This window comes from Dendropsophus ebraccatus, chromosome 1, assembly GCF_027789765.1.
Source record: "Dendropsophus ebraccatus isolate aDenEbr1 chromosome 1, aDenEbr1.pat, whole genome shotgun sequence".
NCBI lineage: Eukaryota > Metazoa > Chordata > Amphibia > Anura > Hylidae > Dendropsophus > Dendropsophus ebraccatus.
In genome coordinates this window covers 149,058,570-149,072,169 of record NC_091454.1, presented here as the reverse complement: position 1 = coordinate 149,072,169, position 13,600 = coordinate 149,058,570, and the positions used below count along the sequence as shown (strand labels likewise).

The 13,600-nt window shown below is 39.1% G+C and overlaps 2 protein-coding genes across 7 annotated transcripts in view; one reads left to right on the top strand and one right to left on the bottom strand.

Moving 5' to 3' along the window:
• Positions 1-1,875: 1,875 nt before the first annotated feature.
• Positions 1,876-11,677, bottom strand: DUOXA2 (dual oxidase maturation factor 2). Of its 4 annotated transcripts, none has more exons than XM_069981865.1 (7): positions 11,384-11,677; positions 7,935-8,107; positions 7,085-7,142; positions 5,239-5,373; positions 4,044-4,257; positions 3,645-3,859; positions 1,876-3,297 (listed from the first exon to the last, which is right to left on the bottom strand). In XM_069981865.1, the coding sequence occupies exons 2-7, from the start codon at positions 8,079-8,081 to the stop codon at positions 3,128-3,130; spliced, it is 939 nt and encodes a 312-aa protein (XP_069837966.1). In that variant the 5' UTR covers positions 8,082-8,107; positions 11,384-11,677; the 3' UTR covers positions 1,876-3,127. The 4 variants fall into 4 exon arrangements, with proteins under 4 accessions (XP_069837966.1, XP_069837972.1, XP_069837977.1 ...); XM_069981871.1 differs by lacking the exon at positions 11,384-11,677 and adding an exon at positions 8,600-8,626; XM_069981876.1 differs by lacking the exon at positions 11,384-11,677 and adding an exon at positions 8,335-8,393.
• The window catches only part of LOC138800046 (dual oxidase 2-like), a 48,418-nt gene continuing 46,424 nt past the window's right edge, over positions 11,607-13,600 (top strand). For all 3 annotated transcript variants that reach the window (XM_069981856.1, XM_069981862.1, XM_069981854.1), the window contains exon 1: positions 11,607-11,717. In XM_069981856.1, the coding sequence (XP_069837957.1) occupies positions 11,639-11,717 (79 nt within the window). In that variant the 5' untranslated portion in view covers positions 11,607-11,638. The remainder of the gene's footprint in view (positions 11,718-13,600) is intronic.

Here is a 13,600-nt window from a genome sequence, read left to right as displayed (position 1 = left end):
CTTCGGCTAGCCCCAGACACCACACAGAACCTTTTGGATCGGCAAAGAAAAGAGCAAAAATGAAGAAATCACCACTACGTACGGGACCGCATGTTACGCCCGTAGTTACGGGCATTTTCGTCCTCAAACAATGGTCTGGTTCATTTTTTTACGGCGCCGCGTACGATCCTGGCGTAACTTCTCACGTAGTGTGAACTGTGCAGCCGTAGATCGTATACTTTCCATTGTATGCAAACGACGTAAATCTCCGGCCGCTTATTCACGGAACGAGCTACGTCCGGAAACTGACGTAGTGTGAACATAGCCCCCAAAAATATAGTTATAGTTTTAGACCTAAGAAATAATTAATAATGTCAACATGGATGGATGCCTGCCTTGGTAAACCCTTGTCATGTCGCAATACTCGCCACAGAGTTAGACTTTGATGCAAAAAGGGGCCACCCTGGTATTTCCCTATTTGTGTTCCAATACTCGCAACCGAGTGGGACTTAAGTGGGCTACGTGTCAGGGTGGTTTGGTGATCTCCCCACTAGGAGTCAACCCCTTGGCAAAAAGCTTTCCTCTCCTGGAGGGATGTCTGACTATTCCTGTGTTTTGGGACTCGTAACTGAGGCTCCACACACCCTTCTTTTGCATATTTAAATTTTTAGGGGGCAATGTATTAGTGGAGACTCTTGAGTGAGTACTCCATTTGATTTTTTTGTCACTGGTCTCCCTGACCTCAGCGATTGCTGTGTTTTGTTGGTCTATTTTTCATTGCCCCTGTTAGCCAGAATCCTATTCCACGTAGATGAGGGGCAACTACCCCGAAATGGCCGTCTGTGCATGGATGGATGGATGGATGCCTGCCTTGGTAAACCCTTGTCATGTCGCAATACTCGCTACAGAGTTAGACTTTGACTCAAAAAGGGGCCACCCTGGTATTTCCCTATTTGTGTTCCAATACTCTCAACCGAGTGGGACTTAAGGGGCTACGTGTCAGGGTGGTTTGGTGATCTCCCCACTGGGAGTCACCCCCTTGGCAATAGGATCCCCCTGGAGGGATATCTGGTTATTCCTGTGTTTTGAGACTCGTGACTGAGGCTCCACAGACCCCTCTTTTGCATATAAATAAAACATATTAAAAAAAAATATACATATTATAAACCGTAGCTTGTGTAGTTGTACGATCTATTAAAATATAACAATTGTCATCCTGTACAGTGAACGGCGTAAACGAAAAGAGGGGGGGGGAGCGCCAGGATCACCGTTTTTTTGTTACATTATATATTAAAAAAATTTATAAAAAGTGATCAAAATGTCCGATCTATACAAATATGGTATTAATAAAAACTAGAGATCATGGTGCAATAAATAATGCCCCATACAGTAATGCACCATAGTGCATTACGTAGACACAGGCTGCAAAAATCTATCAGATATCTGTCAGATAATCTGAGTGTGTAAAGGGACCCTAATACATGTAGTAAAGGAGAAAGGGACAGGGTTACCCAGAATCCTACTCCACACTGACGAGGGGCAACTACCCAGAAATGGCCTTCTGTGGATGGATGCCTGCCTTGGAAAACCCTTGTCATGTCGCAATACTCGTCACAGAATTAGACTTTGGCGCAAAAAGGGGCCACCCTGGTATTTTCCTATTTGTGTTCCAATACTCACAACCGTGTGGGACTTAAGGGGCTACGTGGACAGGGTTAGCGACATCCTGACCCCTTTCCATAAATAGACATCATCAATCAAACATAAGGGGTTACCTGTATTGACAAAGGGTGAAATTGAAGGCTAGGCATAAATGTGTTGAAAGTTGAAGAAATGACACTCTACGCTACTTTATAATGTAGATATTTTTATGGTTTATTCACCACTTGTCCATGCAACATTTCAGCTCACTGCTAAAATTCAAGAAAATACAAACTGCTATGATTTCCATACTGTACATACCACGGCCTCCATTCTCACACACATCAGTCATTAAACAATAAACATAATCAATAATCAAAAATATCAAAGTCAGGCAACATCAATATAAGTGTATAAGCCCTACAAAGACATGTCCACTTTCTTTCAGAGAAAGCACCACTCTTGTCTCCAGGTTTTTTAAATTAGTTTCATTGAAGTGAATAGAGCTTAATTGCAAACCACACCTAAACTAGTGGTGCTGTCTTTGGAAGAAAGTGACCATGTTTTTGTAGTGCTGGATAAACACTTTAATGATTTGCTATTGAGTTGGTGCTGTCAATTGGTTTTGAATATGCATCTGCCTGCGACGCAGTGTAGACAACAGATATGTTTAACTGGGCACAGAGTATTCTGGATTATATATTGATGTCCATGGGTCTTGACATTGAAGACATCTATATCTGTTGCACATTAGATATTAGGAAGCTGTGTTGAGCAGTGAAATGACATGCTGTCCTTTCACTACAGAATGCCAGTTCTGCCGTTTTGAGGTGCATGGATGCTCTACAATGGAACCCTACGTGGAGTAGCAATGAGGCTATCAGTTGACATGCTATGCACAAGTCATGTAATGAATACTGAGTAATATGACTAATACTTAGTATTCAGAGGTTACAAAGGAAAATACTGGTATAAGGCTTTTATGGGTAACATGTTGTGCAATTGTGACCTAAATCATTAATTTGGTTTCTCGTGTGTTCAGAACAGTAATACACATATAAAATTATATATAACATACAGCTTTATTAATATATAAAAACATGAAAATGATGTCTTTTTCAAGCTTTGTTCCAAAATGAACATACATATATTCAGTTGTTAACACCATGCTAACATCATGTAGACATAGCAGTATCCATGTATTAACACTAAAAGTTTTGTCCAATAATCATTCATATATCCATGGAAAACCCCATTCAGGGCTGTTTAGTGCATAACTCTCAGACGTTTGGAGCATCCATACATTTTTACTCCTAGATATTCCAAATGACTGTGCACATTTGAGGATGGATGATGATCGGTCCTCTCATCTTTACTTGGATTACTTCTTAGGTATCAAGTAAAAATAAATGAAAGTGTCCCTCTCAATGAAGGTTGATTCCACTATCATTTTGTAAACTAAGACCATATCTACATTTCATGAAATGTCCACAAATTCACTTTGCATTCATACATGGTCAAATGCCAAATTATTATGGCAGCATCCATTATCACACGGTTTTGATATTGTGTCCTCTTCATCATCTTCTTCTACAGCGTTAAAAATTAACTTCAGTTTTCCAGGAACCCACCAATTTAGAATAATTATTGCTGTTCCAATGATGAGGCAAAGAAGACCTGAAATGCAAAATATAACCTTATAAGACCCCAGAGAAACACATATCAAAGCACCAGCAGCCCCTCTCTTTATTATCTATGGATTTTTTTTATCTTATTTATCTAATGCCTTCTATGCATTGTGAAGATCTTCTTTGCACTAAGCACTTTGTATGTATTTTTGATGTCACACCATTGTATTGAGATGAGCAGCACCAGAGGTATTTGTTATGATAGGCTTTGCTAGCCAGAGTATTAATAAATAGGACAGCTAATTGTTTACAAGGTACAACCTGCATAGATTAAGAACTAAACCCAACACTACATCATACACTCATAGATTCCTATAGCAGCTGCCTACAACTCACCTGTGGCCAGGCTCAGCCAGAAAGAAGCCCCAAGTGTGGTTTTTAGAGACTCTGAACCAAACTGTATATTACAAAATGAAATATTTCTCACTGTGGCGAATGAGATCAATGAGAAGAGAATAAAGGCTGCCGTCACAAGGATCATGTAAGCTCCGTATATGTACACCGACATGAAGAAAAGAATATTGCAGATAATCCAGGAGCAGAATGCCATCCTGTAAAACAAGATTGTTGGCATTAGCAAAGTAACATGAATGTTTCAGATTAAAAACAATCTGTGTGTTAAATGTTATGGGTTTTTTTATTGTATTTTTTACTAGGTTCTCATGTGATGGTAGATGGTATTACTATGTGGAAACACAGTGCATGTCTTATAGCGAATTACCAGATTTTACTCACCACATGCAAGCTGTTGCATAGTGACCGGATATCCTATACTGATTAAATATGCCACACGGGTCATACTGGGTGAATTTCTCTGCCACATATAGAATGGGATTAGGGAGTCCTTTTGTCAAACCTTCATTATAATATTCGTTTAAATTTGAACCAAAACTCCAGATAAATTGCTCATTGTAGTCGATTGTCTCATTAATTTGATGAATGGGATTTCCTTTTGAAGATATAAATAAATATGTGACTTTAGAACATATATGAGACATTTACAGACAATTTAAAACACACTGTAGAGTTATAATATGAACTTTAAAGCAACAAGTAGATACATGCAATCTTTTGACCACACATGGTCAAGACAAGACAAAGACCCTATATGATCAATAAGTTGCATGTATGTTCTTTGTGATCAAATAAACAGTTAAACCTATGGATGCTGTTGGAGCTGACGGAGCAGCACATTGTTTTTCCCCACTGTCAATTATGTCCATCCAGGCAGCCCCCTGAGAGCCAAAGAGTGAAATGTGCTTCTCCGAGCCTGTTTTTTTTTTTAACAGTAGTGATCTCTACAGTGAGCTCCACACCGATGTGACATACTATATCATACGCATCATCAGTTATCTCTCGGTTATACTCAGAGTGTCAATGAGGTGATGCCGAGCTGCACAATGCATATCTATTCCCTTCTCACACCTTTCTGCCTTGACTGATTGAGGTACAGAGATTATTTTCCTGGCAGGGAAGGTGGGGGGCAGTATGCATGCTGCAGCTCAGCAATGCCTCTTAAGTTTTAATCATGATGCCTTTAAAGTAAATCTGTCATTTGTAATTTACGTTCCAAACTGTTTACACAGTTAGATAGCTGTTAATTTGAGGAGACAGGATACATTTCATAAATCTGTCTCTGCTTTCAAAACATAGAAAAATGTTTTTATGAGCTGCTTTAAGCCCAGCTGGAAGTGGTGTATTCTTTCCAGTCTGATACAGTGCTCTCTGCGGCCACCTTTGTCCATGTGAAGAGCTGTCGGGAGCAGTAGCTAATCCCCAGAGAAAATTAGATAGTTCCTGTCCTGGACAGAGGTCGCAGCAGAGAGCACTGTGTCAGACTGAAAAGAATACATCACTTTCTGCAGGACAAATAGCAGCTAATAAGTACTGGAAGGTTTTTGTTTTGTTATTTAAAGAACAATAATCTCACCTTTTAAAGTTATATTAACTCCATTAAGGCCAACATATACTCCAATGTCTGCAGTAACCGTTGCATTGCTGAATGATTTATATGTAGTTACTGCACTGACTGATCCAACCTCCCAATCAGCAGTAAAGTTTACAACTAAAAGAAAAAAAAATAGTTGAAATATAGTTTATGGTTCAAAACTATGTGTTTTCTTCTTTTTTACATTCATATTATTTGACCAGTCACAAAATGTCATTTTCTTACAATATATTTAAAGCAACTCTGTACCAACAATCTGTCCCCCCAAACCACTTGTACCTTCGGATAGCTGCTTTTAATCCAAGATCTGTCCTGCGGTCTGTTCAGCAGGTGATGCAGTTATTGTCCTAAAAAACAACTTTTAAACTTGCAGCCGTGTGTCAAACGGCCGTGGCCTAGAGGATCTGTGCCCTAACTTTGCACCACCCCTCCGTCCCTCCTCCCCACCCTCTGGATCATTAGGAATGCCACTGGCACTACTTTTCCTTAACGATCCAGCCCATGTGCCACGTTCTCACAGCTGATGAATAGGAGAATACCTGCCTGGGGCATTAGGATTAGGAGGGAGGGGGGAGGCACAGAGAGGTTGTGCCAGCCTAATGCATAGTCATTCTAGGCCATGCCAGTTTGGCACAGGGCTGCAAGTTTAAAAGTAGATTTTTAAGCCAATAACTGCATCACCTGCCGAACGGACCACGGGACAGATCTTGGATTAAAAGCAGCGATCTGAAGGTACAAGCGATTTTGGGGGGGGGGGGGGGGGGGTCAGATTGTGGGTACAGAGTTGCTTTAATACTTATTATTTGTTAAAGAGCATTTTCACAGAAAACATTCATTATATCAATTAGAATATGTGATAAATGATCATGTTATTTATAATTCACATCATCTAAACTTGTCTCAGCAATAGAACCCGGATTTTTCTTAAAGCCAATGTACCATCAAGTGTTACATATGAATAGAATGGCACTGGTGCCGCTGTACTTTTTGTGAATCGTGGCCCGGTTTCCGGGCATGGTGCCAATGTATTACCAAGCACTGGCCCGGGCTGAAGCACTGGAGATGGTCCAGCCCACCCCCTGTGGGAGAAAAACCCCTAGCCCTCTATGATGCGGCTACATTGATTCTAATGGAGCCATGTCACAGTTGGACGGGGGTTTCCTGCCACTGTGGGCGGGCCGGCCCATCTCCAGTGCTTCAGCCCGGCCATCGCTTGGCAATAGAACGAGGCTGCGGTTAAAAAAAAAAAAAAAGACTGCGTTACCAGCTTCCCCGTGCCGGCACCAATCTTTTCATATGCAACACTCAAAGCGAATGTACCTCTTGATACATTCGCTTTTAAAGGGGTTATTCAGGAATAACAAAAATGAATTACTGATGTTATCCAAAAACAGTTGTCCCATTTGTCCATGAGTTGTGACAAGAGCTGCAGCCAAACTCCACTAAATGCAGCTGGGCTTCAATACCACATACAACCTTGGGTCAGGTGTGGTGCTGTTTCTGGAAAACTACTGTGATGTTTTTTTTTTTTATGTTATTCTGAACAACCGGTTTAAGATAGAATGCCACAAAAAATAAACAATAGTGAATTTCCTCTTTCATTTTGTCACAAGCTGAATATAAAACATGAACCTTTACGAGTAACTGGAGATTGGTGATCGCAAAGCAAAACATTCCCAACATGTACTGCAAACTGATGCAACACTGGACTCGTCTAACCATTTACAATGCCATAACTAGGCTATAAAATGACACTGGCTTTATATCAAGACGGAAGTCTTGTTCAGTGTAGAAGTTGTAGAATGTAGAGAAACGGTTAAGCACTCACCTACTGTAACAACTCCAATAAAAAGGCTTATTATAACTCTGCATATCCATGACTGTCTCTGAAAAAAAAGAATTACACAATCTTGTTAGTGTCCATAAAAAGTGTATTGACGTCTATAGGAAACAGTATCACAATGTTTATCTTTATATCAGATTTCTATACAGACAATAATGGAGTAACAAAATCCCCCCCAAAAAAGAGATTTGATCCACTGGCACGTACACTCAATAGATTTTTTAATTTGCAAACTATTGGCCTACAAATGACAAAATGCCATTGTTTATCACCTGGGGCGGTACTGACATGGATATTAACTTTTGACCAGATATTTCTAAAGTTTAGATTGTACCAGGTCTCAGCGCTGGGACCTGCTGTGATCATGAGTTATAGCTGGGTAAAGTGCATGTATACAGTATATACATAAACAGATAGATAGCGGGGTAAAGTGCAAATATAGATAGATAGATAGATAGATAGATAGATAGATAGATATTTTCAAGAACTCTGCAGCACCTCCTTTAGTGAAAAAATCCAAACGTGTTTATTCCATAACGGTCAAAAGATACATGCAACGTTTCAGCCTCATCTCAAGGCCTTTCTCAAGCAGCCTCGAGATGAGGCTAAAACGTTGCATGTATCTTTTGACCGTTATGGAATAAACACGTTTGGATTTTTTCACTAAAGGAGGTGCTGCAGAGTTCTTGAAAATATACAGTGGGAAGATGTGGATTCAGCCCCCAACTGCTGGCACTCCGACCACATTTAATTTGAGTGCACTCCATTGTGAATTTTTAGATAGATAGATAGATAGATAGATAGATAGATAGATAGATAATCCAAAATAACTCACTGCTTTGCCTCTTATTCCAGGGATGATGAGGAGAAAAGCTAAGGCGAACACCAAAAACACAATGATGACAATAATAAGTGCCACACTAAAGACCCATTCCTTCCGTCCATGTGGGTAAAAAGGAAACACGCCATTGTAGAAAGTCATCTTCCTTCCAACTGGCAAATTTCTACCTGGACAGGAATTGTAATAACATATTTTAGTGCTGTGACATAAATGATTCCTATGATTCATGTAGCCAACATCCTGATAGAGTTCTGCTTAAGGTCAGAGATCTTACAGAGAATAATCACACCTCTCTTTTATTTACATATAACATTTTTTATGATGTGACCATATCTATGTGCTCAAACTGTAAAAAATAGTATGTGTAAAAACTGTGAACTATACATCTACTTACCCTCCCTAGTGATTCCCTTCTTATCCTCACAATCTACATTCCAAATGAACCTTTCAGTACATTTTTCTAGTGTAGAAGAACACCCATGCAAACATGGAGAGAACATAAAAGTTCCATGCAGATAATGTCCATGGTCAGATGTGAATGCAGAAGCACTCAGCCACAGTATTTCTATGTGCATACTAAAGAGACATTCATAGTGGCAATGATGATATCCTATGGACAGAATGTCACAGCTGCTGCCAGGGATTGGCAGTGGTGTTACCTGTTGTGTCTTTACTATGTAGGCCAGGCCAGCGTGTATGGGAGTCATGGCTGTATTGTCCTCTTTTATACATACATTATATGTTAATTGACAAGGACAGCATTCCCATTCTGCATGTCAAAAGAATGTGTCTTGGTATGTTCTGGGAAAAAAGATGTGCAAATCAGAGAGCCGCTTTGCATATCCTTTTTAGAATTCCCTATAGAGCATGAATAGCCTGTAAGTCTCCACATGCTCTTATGATGCCCTCATCAGGGGAAAACCTTACCCCTTTAGTATATACATTATGTCACTTTTCACAATGACTAGATGATAGGAACACCCATTTGTCAATTTATTCACACACTTGTAAGAGAATAACAGTGAATAAGCATACTGCAGAGTTCTCAGATAAGATCATCTAGAAATGTTACTTTATAGAGGATTTTACCGTTTTTTTTAATACTCTAAATGAATTGCCATTGATTTAAGTGGATAGTTGCGTAAACGAAGATTATATCCGCAAAATGCTACTAAAAGGGGTTTGAGTGCTGTAAAGAGTGTTTTGATCTAGAAATTAGTGGTGGTTTAAAATCATAGGCTTTAACCATGTAATCTTTTGTTTTGGATTACCCCTTTAGGCTATGTTCACTCAACGTCAAAAATATTAAAAAGGCGGCCGATTTTCATATTTAAAATAACGTCCGTTTTTGCCAAGATTTAACTGACTGCAATGCCATTGAATTGGAGTCAATGGAAAGACAGACGTCCAATGCTCACAAAGCATTGAAAAACAGACGTTTTTGCCACGGACGTCAAAATAATGTACATGAACATTATTTTTGGAAGTCTTTTGCAAACAGCGGATGTTTTTTATTTGTAGTTCACACACAGTTTTCCTTTTGTCACCGTTCTGTCTCCGTTTTTGCTATTAAATTCAATAGACTTTTCAATTAAGCCCCATCCAACGGCCGATTAGTAACCAAACTAGAATAATATGCAAACACCCGTCAGTGCATTAAGGGGAGGTCAGGCAACAAAATAACGTCTGTTATTTTAGACTCAAAATGACGGACGTCATTTTAAACGGAGATGAAAAAACGTTGTGTGAACATAGCCTTAAATTGAAAATTTCTATTATATATTTTAATATCATCATGGTATTTTTTGAATTATGTAAATCACTGGCTGAGGTGGAAATTTCCTGTGTATTGGGATAAAGAACAGGAAGGACTGGAGGAGAAACCAGCAGAGGATCCAGGCTTTTCATGCCACCATGAGAATGTTGAGACATTACAATATTTTTTCAGTCAACCCCTTTAAGCCCTGACATATATATTTATTGCCACCTGCTGAGAAATTCCATTCTCATAACTTACATTGTCATTTTGCGTAAACTGGCAGAATGTCTTCTACTAATGAAAGATTATTGGGTAATTAAAAGTGGCTTAACATTTCTCAAAAGCAAAATGGTGAGAAAAATATTAATGAAGCCTATTAAGAAACTTTAATTTTAGGAAGCACCCGAGCAATAAAAATATCAGTGCCCATTTTCTTTTAAGACTGAAATGCGGTGCTGGTACACTTTACTGCTGGTACATTAAAGGGGGTATCAGTTTTAATAAAAAAAATAAATACAGTAAATAAATAAACAAATAAAAAAGCCACTTAAGGTATTTAAAAAAAAAAGTATTCCCACGTCAGCTACACATGCCCCAATCCTTCGACTTACTTACCCAGATCACATACTCTCCCTACTCTCCTGATAAAACTCTGAACACACTGCAACATCAGTGACTGGTTGCTGTGTTTTTTCAGAATGTCATTAGGGGAGCAGGGTGAGTACATTAATATTGTAAGTGAGTCGCTGGGGGCACAGGCAGGGTGTACAGCTGTGACAGCACTGGACTGGATGAGGTGAGTATGCATTATTTTGTTATTTTACACAAGTATCAGCCTGAACATTGAGGGTGGATGAGAACCAGAGGGGGCAAGGTGAGTATGCTCCATTTAGTTATTTTGCAGACACAGAGGCCTTGTTTTATCCTTCATTTATAATCCATTGATATATTACACTCCAGCTGCCACCAAACTACAATTCTCATCATGCATAGAGAGCCAAAATCTTGCCTTTAGCTGTGCAGGCATTATGGGAATTGTAGTTTTGCAACAGCTGGAGAGCCAAAGGTTCCCCTACCCCTGCCCTAAGGTGTATAAAGTGGATAAGATAACTTGTTTCATAGGAACTTATTCTATGATGTCGTATCTCAAACCCAGGTTTATTGCATGAGCATGATTCATTTTATTAAAAGTATCATAAACAAAAAAAAAGTATAAGAGATGTTGCAAAAATGTAATGCTCTCCATTAGTAAATATAACCAAAAAATTTACATATAATTAAAGACAAAAACACATAAAAAGAAATAAAATGGCTGCCAAAGTATTCTGGGGGGGGGGGGGGGGGGGGTGAACAAAAACAACCATATGCAAGACCATGGAATATGTTTAAGTAACAGGAATGAAATAGTACATACAGTATACTATCAGTGCATAAAGCGTTGCTAACTTGTAATAACAGACTATTATTATTATTATTACTATTACAAACAACATATTAGAATCACATTCATCATTTGCCTTATTTTAGTTTCTTTGTATAAGAATAAAGTACAGAATAAATAATCTACTGCACTATGTAATAGAAGAATTCCCCCCTCGCCAGCATAAAATGATCATAGAAAAAAACTTACAAGAAAATGCAATCAAATAAATAATAAACCATCTAAAGCAATGAACAGACTGACCTTTTAAATGTGCGGATCTTGGAAGCTTTGTCAGTGTGTCAGGTCCAGTAGGTTTAGAAGAGCTGAAATGGAATTTTAAGAGCTGGCCCTTTTATACCCAGCCTCACACCAAAAGATGGAGGTGGGGGTGCTTAAGACACAGGTTACATCAGCATCATATAACGTCAATGTGTATCTTTTGTCTTCTAGAGAACAATATTCAAATAAGGCAGAAGCCCATCCCTGTTGCTACTGTACCTACTAACTTCCTTCCCAATGTCACACACACAGAATACTTCTGCCACTGACAGCAAACAACGGGAAACCTGTGCTGAGATTTACTGTGCAAACAGAGGTGAGTTGTAAACCTGCCATAGAGCCTTATTATAATTATATATTGTATAAATGTGTTATATAATGACTAGTACATACAGTATGTAAGTACTACTGTATTATGTGTTGTAGATGAATGGTTGTATGGTGATAAATGGGAAATTTTCATTAATATTCCTTTGCTGAACACATGAGGACAACCTAACACCATGTCTTACTATTAGTTTTATGAAGATTTTAGATGATTATATGTTTATCTTGGCAGATTACCAGTCTTCTCCATGGATCGAATAAATATAACTTGTGCTCTAAAAGGTCACTAAAGCATGAATGTATAAAACAATTTGTTTTATTCTTCATTGATAATGCGTTGATATATAACGTTAAGTCTAATAGAGTAGAACATTCGCGGTAAAAACGGCCATTTTTCAATGCGTTGTGTGCTTTGGACGTCCGTCCTCCCATTGACTTCAATGCATTGCCATTGCAGTCAGTTAAATAGCAGAAAAAACGGACGTTTTTTCACAGCTGTTGTTTGACGTTGTGTGAACTTAGCCTATATGTGTAAATGCAAGGATTATATATATATATATATTATGTTTATTGGGGAAAACTGTACAATTGAGAAGAAGGCTCTAGTACCCAATTGAGCCGCCTCTATCCTGGATACAAGATGACATTTGGTTGAGGTATACAGTTTTGTATGGCGTCCTGTGCCCCTTTGCCCAGAGATGTTTCAGATGTTGAGTAAGTAGACTTGTAGGTTGCAGAAGCTGGCTCCCCATAAATGCTCCTCTGGTTATAAATCTGATGACCAGGAGTCCTGCAATCTAGCAGTGACATTCCTGCAAATCCTTACTGTATGTGGGTGAGCATTATCCTGCTGAACAATGCCAGATGAAAGCCCTGCCCAGAGAAGCAACAAATGTCGTGCACATATCAGTGAGCTGTTAGTGTCCCTCATAACGCTGCCAGGGATGACCGACTGTCATATGTGATGGCTACCCAGTTCATAACAGCAAATGCAGCAATTGAGGGTTCATCATAAGACCTCCTATACTGCATACCTGACCATCCCCAGATCCCAAACAAAATCTAGATTATATGGTTCCCGTCCAAAGCAGTCAATGGCAGCAATGGTGGGACACTTAATAGGGGCTGTGACACCAAATTTTCTTCTGATAAGCACATGGGCAGAGTATGGTGTGTAATGAAGGAACAACCTGTGTCTGGATGGTCTATAGCTGCTTCTCTTTACTGGTGGTCTGACCTATTTACCATAAAGTATGTGCATGCTCTCACCTAATCACTGTTCCCAATGATTCCTAACAGCTTGGTCAGGACTGCCTCGATGGCAGGCACTATGTTAAAATGACTATTGTGCTCCCAGTCCAATGATACACCTCCTGGACAAAATGTCCATGAGTGCCTTGTAGAAGCATGTCTAGCAGTCAGCAATCTCTCACCAAGAGCTACACTAACCAAAGTAGTCCCTGAGAACTTTTGTATAGGACGGCGGAAGAAGCACCTTTATGCTCTCTCTGGAAAGACCCAGTGAGTAATCTGATCACGTCTGTAACCACTTACGTATCTTCCTGAAACATAACTGCGGGCTGAGTTTTGCAGTAATCTAATATTTCTGTCTGAGTGCTTATTTTTAATAATAGTATTATTATTATTATTATTATTATTATTATTATTATTATTATTATTATTATTATTATTATCATCATCATCGTCATCATCATCATTATTGTTAAGGGGTTATCCAGCGCTTCAAAAACATGGCCACTTTCCCCCTGCTGTTGTCTCCAGTTTGGGTGGGGTTTTAAAACTCAGTTCCATTGAAGTAAATGGAGTTTAATTGCAAACCACTCCTGAACTGGAGACAACAGTAGGGGGAAA